This window comes from Onychomys torridus, chromosome 10 (genome assembly GCF_903995425.1).
Source record: "Onychomys torridus chromosome 10, mOncTor1.1, whole genome shotgun sequence".
Taxonomy (NCBI): domain Eukaryota; kingdom Metazoa; phylum Chordata; class Mammalia; order Rodentia; family Cricetidae; genus Onychomys; species Onychomys torridus.
Window position 1 is genome coordinate 67032312 of NC_050452.1, and position 14069 is coordinate 67046380.

Sequence of the window (14069 nt, forward strand, 5' to 3'; positions counted from 1 at the left end):
GTGTATTCTACCACTGAGCTACATACACCTCCAGCTCCTATTTTTATTCCTGAGAGTGCTGTTCAAGTAAGATGCATTAACTTACAATTTAGCATATTTGGGGTAGGGGGTACCTGTTCCTTTTTGAGAGATTTCAGAGAGTGCTGGTCTTGTGGAAATCAGTAATCACTGTCAAAGGTATAGTTGGAGTTATACTATCCAATTTCAGGTGCTGTGCACACTACTACTACTATGCTAGGCTCTAGGGGTGCAGATAATCAGTGGGAAGACAGTTAGGAATTCCGCCTCATGTGACACTCATTGACAGTGATTCAAGTGTGACAAGTGTTTTGGGTGACGTGAAGAATAGTGTGTTCTACATACTCTAAGAGTTTCTGATAACACTTGCGGGGGCCAATGAACCTTGATTCATCTCCATTCTAGCTTTATAAACTATGGTATCCTGGACCCTTAAATGAAAGCAACTTTACTTGCACTTAGTCTAGCTTCAGAAAACTGATGCTAGTAGATTTAGCCCTGTTTGTTACAGGTTCTTAAAGCAGCATTAAGAAATGCCTTAGGGAGTTGTCTCCAAGGAGGAGCACACCAGTTGGTTATCCAGTACCAAATGGTCAGCTCTGAAAATATACATACAAGTAATATTATACATACTGAGCAAATTATATATATATGTACACGTACATACATATATACATACATATAGAGAGAGATGTAATAGCAATTAATGGAAAAAAAGGACTTGAATTTGAGAGAGCTAGTAGGGATATATGGAAGGCTTGGAGGGAGGAAAATGAAGAGAAAAAATTATGTACTTATAATCTCAAGAATAAAAGAAAAAAATGGAAGAAAAGAAGTGTCCTAAGGGTTGAAATAACTAACTTTTGCCATTGCATTTAGCCTAGAATGAATTGAGTCCTCTGAAGGTTTTTGTGACTCACTTTTCCTACACTCTTATTCCTCCATCCATTTTCTGGCCCCTGAAGGGCAAATAGAAGGGCTTTTAACAAGAAAAGAGCTGCAGGCTCTTGGAGAAATGAAGGCTTTTCTTTGTTAGCTTCTGTGTGAGGTAAGGGAAACCAGAAGCCACAGCCAAAGGGATGTGATAAAATTGCCCACCTGAGAAGATCCCATTGTCTTGGGGTCTACCTGTCAGGTTTTAATTTTGTATTCAGTTTCACTGTGGCAGGAAGTAAAGTGGGTCTATAAATCACCTCTTGATAGGGCATTTTATAAATCTCTGTTGTTCAGAATGTTGAATATATAGGGACAAATTTGATGGAGCTGGCTATAGGACAATACTAGAAAATATGATAGCTCCATAAATAATATTTTATCTCCCTTTCTGGTCAGCTAACTTTTTATGCAAGCAAGATCCCACAAATGAGCAAATAGCCACTCTCTTTTTCCAGCCCCTTTTTACCCTCAGAGTACTCCTTTTTCTGCTTTTTTGCTTACAGTGAACTAAATCAGCAAGGGTAGGTGGCTCTGAGTGCTAGATAACATGCCATTATTTTTCTGTGTGAGATGTATTTTGCATTCAAATTTTTAAATTGTATTAATTCTTTGAGTTTCATTAGGTAATATGGAGTCACCACCAAAGGCTGTAGAAGAATCAGGACTGTCAGCTAATTTGACAACTGAGGTAAGACCATTAGCTTATTAAGTCTTGACTGGAAGTGGTGTGTGCTGTTGGCCATGCATACATAATCAGTGTTCGGCCTTTTCTCATACTGGTGACACGTGGTATTGTTATTGTCACCCTATGGGTAAAAAGCTAAGAACTTCAGTAATCTTAGTAAAAAGTGTCATTGTCAGTTCCGTCTCCTCAAGGCAAACATGGAGTCACCTTCAGTTTCTCTGTCATCTGTGTTTAATCTGCTGTCAACAAAACATGAGTCCATGACTTTCTGTTCCCATAGCTACCACCCTCACCTCAGTGACTGCTTTAATGGCTTCCCATTCGACTTGGACTTCTGTTCCAGCCCATCTTATGGTTGACATTATCATGCCCAATGTCTTTCAAAACAGAAATTGGGTCTTGTCTTAGCTCTGCTTAAATTTTCCATGGTTTCGTATTTTGAATAAAATTGTTCTTATTTTTATTATGCCTATACTATATACAATTTGCACTCTTGTTTCTAGACTGATTCCTCAGCACTTACCAATTATGAATGACAAGCTGGCAGTGAATGGGGGGGGTTACCCCAAAAGGGCTTTGGGCAGGTAACAAGGAGCATTTGCAAAAGGACATTGGTGCAGAACTCTGGAAGTAGAGTTCATGTTTATTGGAAGAGAAAGGAGAGAAAAACTAGGCAAAGAGATGGGATAGGTGATGCTGTGGTACACCAGGCTCCCAGCTATAAAACTTCAGTCTGGCAAGGTAGTGGGACCAATCAGGAAGGACCATATGTATTGTGCTAAACTATAGTTTTAACCTTTTGCAGTAAGAAAAATATTAATGGGTGAAATGTGAGATTAGACTGATCATTCCTATATTTTTAAATGTTGATGTGCTCAGTTTTCAATTCATGGGAAGATAGATTTTTAAATTGCTTCTAGATGCTGGGTGGGGGGAGTATTGTCTAATAAACCACAGTTGCCAGCTAGTCTCACCTCACTTATTTTTGTGGTGATTTGGATTTTGTAGGCATCTGTGTGTTCAGAGGAAAATACAAATCATGAAGTTGCAGCAGCGTCTGAAAACCCCTGTGTTGGAAGGACGAATGGATCGGGTAGGCTACCTTAGCAGTTGTTCACACTGTCTGCCCCTGCATGTATTGTGATCTTCCGTTGAAGCGTAAAGTCGGTAGATTTATAGTAAAATACTGACAGACTATGAATTTGCCTCTCACTTTTAAAAATAGCTCAGAGAAAATTCTCCACTCTTTCCTTTTGTTGTTAAAGATTTATTTAAAATTCTGTAGATGTGGATGGGTGGGTGTGAACATGAATGCGTGCAGTGACTGGGAAGCCAGAGCTGTCAGATCTTCTCCAGCTGGAGTTAGAAGCACTTGTAGGTCACTTTCTAAGTGCACTGGGAACTGAACTTCAGTCTTCTGAAAGAGCAGTGCACCACACAACTGTTGAACTCTCCCTTGAACCACACATTCTTTCATTTTCACATACACCTTTCTCATCCTGTTTTATGGAGGGTTGTTGTTTAAATATGACCGTTCCAAATAACCACGTCAGGGGACAGGTGCTTTATTCCAGCATATTTCTCCATGCCCTTACTGCTCTTCCGGGGACTACTGCAGCTTGTTCCCAACAACTAATCACGTGCCCACTTGACCACCTTGGCTCTCAGCCCTAGAACTCTGGCTTTTGCCCTAGTGACAACACAAAACCCCTCTCAGCTTGCATCACCTTTCAGTCTACAACACTCTCTGCTGTAAGCTACAGTTTTAGGAGAAAGTCTCAGAATTAGAAAGGAAATGGCCTTAGGAGCCTTCTAAACAGAAATTCACATAATCCTCAAAGATACAACAGATGCTAAGTCACTCATGCTGAAGTTAAATAATCCAAAACATGAATAAATTAGTTCAGTGTGTATGGGTGTTTCAATAGTGCATAACGTTCACTGTCAAGAAGGAAATATTTGTGCATTCTCAGTCTTTGGTTCCCATAGCTAGCTTTAGACTGTTTTACTGTGTTTAGGTACAATTCAATAAGAGATCTATTTACATAGAAGGAAGCTGTTTAAAAGAAAAATGTATATTCTGTCATTGTTGAGGAGAAACAGTGGACTTTGTACTTCAAGTTCCAAAGATTATAAACAGACCATTGCTGTGTGAGGGGAAAGTCTCTGACCTTTCATCTGATGGCATTTTTTTTAAATGAGCCAGTGTTAACTGCAGCCTGGCAGATAACATTAAGGTCTTTCACCTTTTCATTAGCTCCAGATAACTTGAAATAGTTAAGTCACTGCATGACTTAGTGGGCTACAGACATTATTATAAAAATACAAGCTGTTTTTCTGATACTATGCAGAACTCAGATTGTAAAAACTGATTGGTTAGAGTTTTATGATCCACAAAAATACAGGTCACTTGACATTGTCTTGTTCAATTCCTCTGCTCTGGAATTCTTTAATAAAATGTGTTGCTCCACATTTCAAACACAGTGTTGTTTCCTTGTCTCACCTTCTTTTTGAACAGGTGAGCAGCTGAAGGAAGCTTCATTGGTGAGTGAATCACAAAATGTAAGTCACTGTAAGAGTTTGGTCTGCTGATGGTTTGTTTTTGTTGGAGGATGAGGAGAGAGGAGAAGTAGTATGTGAGGAATCTACAGGAGGCCGTCTGGTAGCATGTTCTCCACTCAAGTTCACATGCTGACAGCAGCTTTCCCTTGGCCTCTTCCCCAGTCACCTACATGCAGTGCTAAACTCTGAGCTTGCTGCTTCCATTACAACAGAATTGCACATTCCCTTGTAGTATCTTAAATCTTCCTGGCAATATAGACAAAAGAGTTTTTAGTTTGAGAGTTAAACTTCACTTTTATGCTGGTAGAAAGCTTGTCTGATGAGACTGAACTGTGATTATAATAAACATTTTTCCCCAGTTGTGATTCTCATAATTGCTTTGAATCCCTTGAAAGTTTTGTTTTTTTGTTTTGCCTCAGTGTATATGTAGGGAACATAACACCAGAGGTGAATATTTGGTAAAATGCTCACAGATCTCCCTTAGCCATGCTTTCCAGAACATCCCTGTATTCTGGAAGAAATGGAGAGTTTTGCTTCCTTCCAGTTGGAGTTTTTGCCTGAACTCATTGAACTGCCTAGCTTTGTACCTAGACGCTCACAGACTATGCGGTAAAGGAGAAGAAGCCCCTGTGGTGGGACTCAGATTTGCCCTCCAAGTTGAAACCTATAGCACCAGACACTGTGTGTCACCCTGTCACTCCAAGTCCCCAACAGAGTACACCCTCCAGTAGTCATGAGAGTCTGTAGCTAGGGTTGTAAAATGCTGTAGGACATCGAGACTGTGTAGTTTAAAATAAAGTATGGTTGACCGAATTTGCCAAATAGGTAATTTTATGACAAAAAACACTTCAGAGTTTTGATGGGTCTTGCTGTTGTGTGAGATTTTCTAACTTTTTGAGACCGAGTCTTGCTATATAACCTGTTACTTGAGACCAGCTGGCCTCAAGTGTATGGCACTCCTTCTGCCTCACTTTCCCAAGTGCTAAGATTGCACGTGTGTGCACACAGCTCAGAGTTGTTAAAGATAAAAAGGACTTGTGAGAGCTCTTTGAATGGAAGAGAATTCAGAACTTTAATTTTTTCTTTCTTATTTTGTTTTTTCCAAAATCGATTTAAAGACCATGAGAATAAACATTCAAGTATGATAACGTATTAAGTTAGAATGTTTTCCCAAAGAAGGCCCTCTGTATCCTTGAGCTTCTGGGTAAACTGAAGAGAACACGACAGCATTGTCATAAACAGCCAGGTTCCACACATGCCTTTTTATCTGCTGTTAAGTTTACTTGAGACTGTCCATAACGAACCCTTTTATTGTATGTTTAGGTTGAAAATTCAGACTCAAAGATCAATGAAGAAATTCACTATGAATCTCAAAACAAAGGAGGTAATGAATTCCACAGTAATAATTTTAGTACTAATTATAATTATCATTTATTGAGAGTCTTCTATGCTCTATTACTTAACAGATGTTCTCATGTAGTTTATGCAGTCCAATAAAGTGAACACTAAGCATCACATTTATAGTTAAGGAAATAGCTTAGAGAGCTTTAGTAATTTGGCCATACAACTAAGAAGTGGTATTTGACCTTAACTAACTACAAGACCTTTACCAGTAACCTCACAGTGGGTTAAGTCCTGTGTTGGAGCAAAGTACATAGTCTCCTGTGGTTTTTATGGTAGAAATATGAAATGCTATGCCATACTTCTGGCTGAGCATTTGTTAACTTCTCACTGTCTCAATGTAATAACAGATCAGGACGTTGCATTTCTGTGAGTCAGTCCTTGTTACACATAACCTTTGAAGGCCACTAGCTCCAAAGAAAGAATTTTTTTCTCAACCAGCATGTGAAGTTTTGATGGTTTCTGCTGCTAGTTTTGTTGATCCTGTAATCCAAGATTGGAGAAAGATTTATATATCATACACTTAGTTCTCATAATTGCCTTGAATTGTATTTTAGATAACAGTAAAACAGTGACGTTGCTTGATAGACACTCTTGCACATCACCACTTTTATCATACCTTAAAATTTAGCATATTTGTCTCACTCACCTATTAAAATGTTACAGATGTAGTGAGTCCCCATAATAGATTTCCTAGTCACAGTCTCTTTCTCTTTTATCCCAACCAAAGGGGACCACTGTTCTGCATTTACTAGGTATGGTTTTAGTTTCATAAATACATAGCATACGTTGCCTGGTCTAGGTGAATGGTAACCACATTTTATAAACCATTTCCACTTTCCACCCTATTTGCCTACTTTGCAGTCTGTTCTGAGGTTCTGTCCTCCTTATTGTACATAAGTCCAGTTACTTTACTGTAGTACTAGTTAGTATTCCATTGTATGAGTATGTCATTCCAGTATTTTGCAGCTTTTCTTAGTTACGAAGTACGACTTTGCATGTCCCTGTCCTTCAAAATATGAGCACTGCCCTGTGTCTCTAGATTTGATTTGCTTGGTTGTGAGCACATCTTCAGTATACCAAATGCTAGCTTTTCTTCAAGTGGCCTAGTTGTCACTACACACTTGTGTTGTGCCTGACCTTGTTAAGCTGTGATGCTTGCTGATCTGATGGCTGTTGTGCAGTACTTCATGGGGATTCTTTGGAGACTCCTAACACTGTTTGGCTACAAAGCTGAAGGAAGGCCTTGAAAGTCTGCTGGGCAAAATTCAGTTTTGTGGCACTGGCATAGTCGGTTCTGGCTTGGGCCCTGTTTATTCACATTTAACGCTGATAAACAACGGAACTTCCCTAATAGCATTTTTGGGAGAATACCTCAAAAACCACCTGAACTGTCTGTCATCCACCTTGCCTAGTGCATAACTGCTACACAAAAGGATGACTAGACAGTTTTTCCCAACCACATATACAAACACCCAAATGTTTTATTTCAGAGACTTAAGATGATTTTTGTTATTGTATTTACTATTCAGAAATGCTCAGTGGTCAAAAAGACAGCACGGAATCCCGAAGCAGTGGCAGCATTGAAGCAGATCCTGAAGAGGTGTGTTGCATAGTTTATCAAGCACTTGTGTGTTGTATGTTTGTGTGAACAAAAGTGTTGGAGAGATTCTTATTTCAAAAAAGAAAGTTCTATTTCTTTTTGTTTTGTTTGTACTTTGATTAGTTATTTGAAAGCTGTATATATGTTTTGATCATATTTGCCCTCCCCAGTTCTTTCTGACCAAATGTCTTTTCCTACCCCCCACCCACCTGTCTTTTCCTAAAAGTTCTTCAAAACCAATTTGTGCTGGCCAAATATTATTTCTTTGTATAAATTAAGTGGATGTTAGAGTGGTATGTAATCATTTGTGCTTGCATACACTATTGTAATGCTTAGGTACTGTGCCCCTGTTATGTGTTCAAAGTGCACTCACTGGTTTGCACTACCTTAGGTACTGTGCCCCTGTTGTGTGTTCAAAGTGCACTGGTTTGCGCTACCTTTCAGTCTAAGGGAAGGTGCCAACATTTCTTTTTCTTTTCTTTCTTTCTTTTTGTTGTTGTTATTTTGGTTGATTGAGACAGGTTTCTCTGTGTAGCCTTGGCTGTCCTGAAACTCTCTCTATAGGCCAGGCTGGCCTCAAACTCATAGAAATCCACCTGCCTCTTCCTCCCAAGTTCAGGGATTAAAGGTATGTGCTACCACCACCCACCAGAATTTCTAATAACAATTTTTTTAAATTAATATACCTACTTACTGCAAATGATAGAAATTATTACTATGTGTCTTACTTTAACTGATTGGATGCAGATCCTGCTGACTATAACATGTCCATTGTTAATTCTAGGTTGAAGAAGAAGAAAGACACATGTCTAGAAGAAACAGAAAGCAGCAATACCCCTCCTCAGAAGATGAACTAGGTATTCATGTGTGCTTCTGTACTAGATGTCCGAAAAGTTATGTTTATATCTAATGACGTGGGACAATAAAACAATCCACAAAGATAGTAACTTTACTTTATAACTTTTGAGGCTAATTTGAGACACCAATAGGATCTTTTCAGTCATAGATCCAGAAATTAGACTATTTCCTGGAGGAAACCCAACTTGAGGACATCTCACAAATCTCTGTTATGGGGGCACGTAAGTGGCACTGAATGATATGATTTTTGTTGTGGGCAGATACCAGGCAAAGCTAGTGAGACACTTTAGCCAAGGCACATGTGATAATGCCTCTGTCATCTTGTTGATGTTATGGACTGCCTATAACACAGCCAGATGATAGAACTTTCTACAGTAGTAGATGTCCCATAGTTATTTATCTGTATGATGGCTAGTGGTTACTAGAGGATGGTGGGCATTTGGATATGGTCAGTGTGGATGAAAGACTGAACTTTTTCATTAATATTTTTTCAGTGTATTAGTTAATATGGGCCACAGTAATAAGTCTAAATACATAATGGCACAGCACCATGATGCTTTCTATCTTGATGCTGGGCCTGGATGGCATGGACCTGGAAGCTCAGCTTCTCACAAGACTGAGCAGCAGGACATTAGGTCCAGGCCTAGGAGTTACAAAGTAAGACTGAAATACATGTTGCTGGTGACTGCCATGTCAGACAGTGCCTGACACAAAGTAGAAATTCATTAAATACTTAATGAACATATGGAAATACAATTTTCTCCTTTTTAAGTAGAAGCATGTGATTATTTTGTAGTAATAAATAACTCACATTTTACATTCGTATACTATACATGGTTCTTTTTACATGTACAGGCCCAGGTTATCCTCATAGCCTCTAGTAAATATAGGCTAAAGCTGAGAGGTTTCCTTTACTTCCCCAAGCAGCCTGCTCCCACAGCCCAGGTCCCGCTCAAGGCCATGCTTCTTGGGTTGAGCTTTTTCAAGGAAGTGAAGTACCAGTGTCCCTGGGACTCCATGTGCCCAGCCCTTCCTACTAGACCTCATGGTTCCGTGTGGACTTCAGGGTGGGTGATTGTTTTTTGTTTTTGAGAAAAGGTCTTGAGATGTAGCCTAGACTGGCCCTGGACTGGTAGTACTCCTCCCTGCCTCCATTCCTGAGTTCGGGGGTAAACTATCATGCCCTGATAACATTTGGAGGTTTTTTTATGCTCCCTTTCTTCGGCAAGCCAAAGACCAATGCTGAGTGTTCAACCATTGCTGAGTGCTCAAATCCCAAACATTTTAAATCTATTTAGAATAACTTTTGGCTTTAGTGTATCACAGACCTAAAAAAAAAAAAATCTCCAGCTGCCCTAAAATAGAACTGTATTTCATTTTCAGTTAGTTTTTGTTCTTTTGTGATTCTTTTGTGATTTACAGATGATAGCCCAGATGTCCTGGTTTCCAGAATAGAAACAGCACAGAGACAGTATTCTGAAACTGAGCCACATGACACAAAGGTATTTTTCTACTGATTAGTTCTAGGTTTGGAGGGAGGGGGTAGCCTAATTGCATCACTGTGAATACTTATACTGTTTATTCTATTATCCTTACATCATGTATCTAACAATAACCAGCTTGTTATAAAAGATATATAAATTTGCTACTTTATAATCATAAACTGCAAGATTGTAGTAATATGACAGTTAGATTTGATGCTCACTTACAACTTTGTTCAGTGGGTTTGCTTATTTCTCAGCATTTCGAGATGTTTTCTTCCAGCTCTGATGTGCTTTTAGCATAGATGTGCTTGCACCGGTGGTGGTATGTGTTACTTAGAAATGCTGATATGCTACCTCTGAATACTTTCTGCCTCAAGTCCGGCAGCCCCAGATCTGCACTTTTCTCGTAGCTCTGACATTTGTGTCGGGATTTAGAGGAGCAGCTTGTGGTTCCTTGCCTTTCCTCTGCTCCCCTTCCTGCTTGTCCCAGATTTTCACACTTCCTGCTGGGGACCTCTTGAGTGATATCTTCTGTCTCTCTTGCCCACGTTATTTTTCTCCACCTAGTTCTAGTTTTATGCAAATATAACAACAGCTGGCTTCCTGCTCACTATAGGAATTCTTGTGTCCACAAGAACTGGTGAACTAAATAAAAAGAAAGGATTTTTAACAACCAAAGAAGGAAAAGTAGCATAGTCCATGAGTTTCAGTGTGTTTGTACCTAAGAAAGAAATAGGCTTTTAATTCATTCCTCATTGCCCTGTTCACAACTAGATCAAAAGGTAATACTTTTAAATTAATAGAGAAGCAGTTTGAAGGAGATTTTTTTCCCCCAAATTTCATATAAGTTTTTAAATAATGAATTTAAGTAAAATCTGATAGCTCAGAGATAAGCATTTGCATAGAGTGCATAGGACCCTGGACTCTATCTTCAGTCCTTCAACATTAAAAAAAGCATCTTTAGATAATATTTTCAGTGTTATGAAATGAAATTATGAAAATTCATTATTTTCCTGCAAAGAAGCTGTGTTCAGAGGCTATTTAATGTCCCATTTTACAGTAATGCTGATCTGTAGACTAGTCTACTAGGTTGAGTGATTTTACCATTCCTATGACAGCTCGTAAAATAAAGATGTATCACTTTTAGAAGCAATAAAGTCATTGGCAAGTTGGTATGGCAAGACTAAAAGAAGTTAAAAATTGAATTTGGAAAAATTTCAGACACGGGGGAAATAAATGGAAAACAGAATAAAAATGTATTCCTGCATGTCATTGGGAGCTGGTGGAATTCACCCAGTGCTTGTTCTATAAGAATCATCCCTAAACAGAAATATAGTCTATCCTAGACACGAAAACTGGACAGCATCTTCAGCCACATGTGAACTGGAGCAATCGCCAATTAACACAGACACACCTCTGTCCTTCCACCTCTCAGTACATGAAAAGGGTCAAGGTTGGAAGTCACTAGATACATGAGGGCAAATTAAATAGCTTGCTCAAGAGACAGCTGTTAGGCGTTCTCAGGTGGGCTGACCTTCCATATTCTAACCCTGTGCCCCCCCAAACTGAAGGAGTGATAAACCACTAGAACAGCTGTTCCCAGCCTGTGGGTTGCGACCCCTTTGGGGATGTCGAATAACCCTTTCACAGCAGTTGCCAAAGACCATCAGAAAACAGTTATTTACATTATGATTCATAACAGTAGCAAAATTATGGGTATGAAGTTGCAATGAAAATAATTTTGTGATTAGAGGTCACAACATGAGGAACTGTATTAAAGGGTCACAGCATTAGGAAAGTTGAGAACAACTACTCTAGAATATTAATTAAATGACAGAACTACTTTTAATTCTACTTTCTGTTTAAAATTATTCTAAAATTCTCTGTGAATAGTATAGAAACTAGCCCTGGTGTCTGCAGTCACTGAGCTACATTGTCAGTCATGGTCCATAATTCCTTGTCTTGGTCCTGGTCATATAGTGTTTCCAAGATACCCTAGGGAAAGCTGGGAGTTCCACAGGTGAGAGAACTTGAGAATGATCTGGGTTTGGCATCATGTGATTAGAATTTACAGATAATCAGTTAAGAGAACTTGCAGAATCTGTTAGCTTAGTGTTAACTGGAGTGACCCTCCACACTGGATACTTAGGGCTCCTACAAAGAAACCATTCTTTATGTAGTCACAGACAAATGAGAAATGCCTGAGCTCACACTGCTATCACTAGGAGATAACATGAGCTCCCTGTCATCCTTATTACTAGGGAGAAGGGATCTGCCTCACAGTAGGCCAGAAACTCAAATGTTTAGAAAGCCTTAAATGTGGTATAATGTGGATATTTTTGCTTTGTATTTATACCTCCTTAAGTTTCTGAAAAGTGGGCCAGCAAGATGGCTTAGTGGGTAAAGGCGCTGCTGGCTAGTCTGACAGACTGAGTTCAAATCCTGAGACCCACACAGTGGAAGGGGAGAAGTGACTCCTGAAAAGTTCTCTGACCTCCATACATGTACCATGTGTGCACTCAAACACATGCAAAAAAGAAATAACATAAAACACCTGGCGACACTGAGTGCCTTTGTGAAGGGAGGGATGTAAGGCAGTCCTAGACCCTCCGGTGCCACAGAGAAAAGGGGGAAAGAATTGAGGGGATAATGGGTCGTTCAGAAAGTAATTGACGTAAAATTTAAAGTGATGGAAATGACTTACAGTTATATAAAAGACCATTAAAGCAGTAAAATTGAAACTTGAATGTTTTAATCTTGATCTCCTCCTACTTTGTCTGCTTTTTTGAGCATGTTAGTGCTGTAAACATTTTGTGGAGTTTTGTTTTGTTTAAACTGTAACTTAGGTTTTAGTTGACATAAAAACTGTGTGTGTGTGTGTGTGTGTGTGTGTGTGTGAGAGAGAGAGAGAGAGAGAGAGAGAGAGAGAGAGAGAGAGAGAGAGAGAGAGAGAGAGAGAGAATGTGTATGGTAAGATACCATGTTGCAGCATGGTACATATATAAGTGCATTGTTCAAATAAAATGAGCTTATTTGTTTCTTTAAATATCATTGCTTTATTGTGGTAGGAAACACTCAACATTCTGTCTTCCCATTTTTAATATAATACATTGCCACTATTTATGTCATGCTACTGTGTAGTAGAACACCAGAACTGATCTTCCTATTACTTAGTAATACTTGACTAATCAAAAGACATTTTCAAAACACATGCCAGAAATAGATTTTTGTTGTTGTTGTTCTCATCCCTTTCCTACTCAACAGAAACAGCTTTTTTTTTTAAACCCATCAAGTTCAATTTGTTCTACCCATACATTCTTGAATGCATGGCCTTGCACTGGAGCATGATAAACCTCCCAGGGAACAGTTTAAAGAGAACTGACTCTCCTCCTCCCAGTAGCTATCAGTTGCCAATAGCTCCTCAGCAAGGGGTGGGACTTCAGATCTGCCTTCCCTCTCCAAGCTGGGATTTTATTTGGCCTGAGATTGCACCACAGGGCTTGTGATTTCATATGTGGTGCTTCCCTGCTATGTCCAAAGTACACTGTTTCCCTGTAACCATCCACCACCTCTGCTCTTACAATCTTTCTGCCCCTTCTTCTGTAAAGATCCCTGAGCCTTGGGAGGAGGGGATATGATGTAGATGTCCCATTGAGGACTGAGCAGTCCACAGTCTTTTATTCTCTGCACCTTGGCCAGTTGTAGATCTCTGGTGTTGATCTCTGTCTACTACAAATAGAAGCAGCTCTGATGAGGGTTAAGAGATGCATCTGTGGGTATAATAAATAAGTCATTAAGAGTCAGTTTAATACTGTGTCCATTTAGCAGAAATAGTAGGTTCTCTAGTCACAAGTTCTTGGCTCGGCAATAGTCCAGGTCTTATGGAGTGGGACTTTAATCAGGAGCTGGTTGGTTGCTTCCATGATGTTTATGCCACTGTTGCAACTTATGGCCAGTCATTATTGTAGCTGGCAGTGTTCACTTGATGTTTCATGCTCAAAACTTTTCAATTAAACATGATTGAATAATTTAACTGTTATGGATTACTACTCTAAATTAGCTCATCTGAATCCCCAGATGTTCTTTTTGGCATATTGCCTCTTACTCCTTCCCTATACCTTTCTCCTCTACCACTCCATAAAGAAATGTAATTTATAATAATTCTTCCTTTGAAGTTTCTCTTAAAAAGAAAAAGTACATTTTAGAGGAAGAAAATAAAACTAACCTAACCTTGGTATTTTTAACTTGCTTTTCTGCCTTCAGTTTTTTTAATCTCTTTTTAACAGTTCCACTAACTGCAATAATGGTTATGTTTTTAAAAACATTTATCAAACTATCCTACATGACAACTAGGACATTGTTATTGAGAGAAACTCAGGGGAGTATGAATTGAGACAAAGTTAAATTTGAATGAAGTCTCTGGTCTTGTTCAACTTCTCCACAGGAAGAGAACTCTGGGGATCTGGAGGAATTCTCTAAAACAAGTTCAAAAACAAACAGTACTGTCCTGGACGACAGAGGT

General features: G+C 39.1%; 1 protein-coding gene across 10 annotated transcripts in view; it reads left to right on the forward strand.

The window, feature by feature from the left end:
• Bod1l1 (biorientation of chromosomes in cell division 1 like 1) overlaps positions 1-14069 on the forward strand; it is a 54984-nt gene that overhangs the window by 27557 nt on the left and 13358 nt on the right. For 6 of the 10 annotated variants that reach the window (XM_036200187.1, XM_036200178.1, XM_036200185.1 and 3 more), the window contains exons 11-18: positions 1569-1642; positions 2648-2732; positions 4158-4201; positions 5525-5585; positions 7135-7205; positions 7990-8062; positions 9486-9565; positions 13992-14067. In XM_036200187.1, the coding sequence (XP_036056080.1) occupies positions 1569-1642; positions 2648-2732; positions 4158-4201; positions 5525-5585; positions 7135-7205; positions 7990-8062; positions 9486-9565; positions 13992-14067 (564 nt within the window). The remainder of the gene's footprint in view (positions 1-1568; positions 1643-2647; positions 2733-4157; positions 4202-5524; positions 5586-7134; positions 7206-7989; positions 8063-9485; positions 9566-13991; positions 14068-14069) is intronic. The other 4 variants (XM_036200179.1, XM_036200184.1, XM_036200188.1 and 1 more) reach the window with 2 other exon arrangements.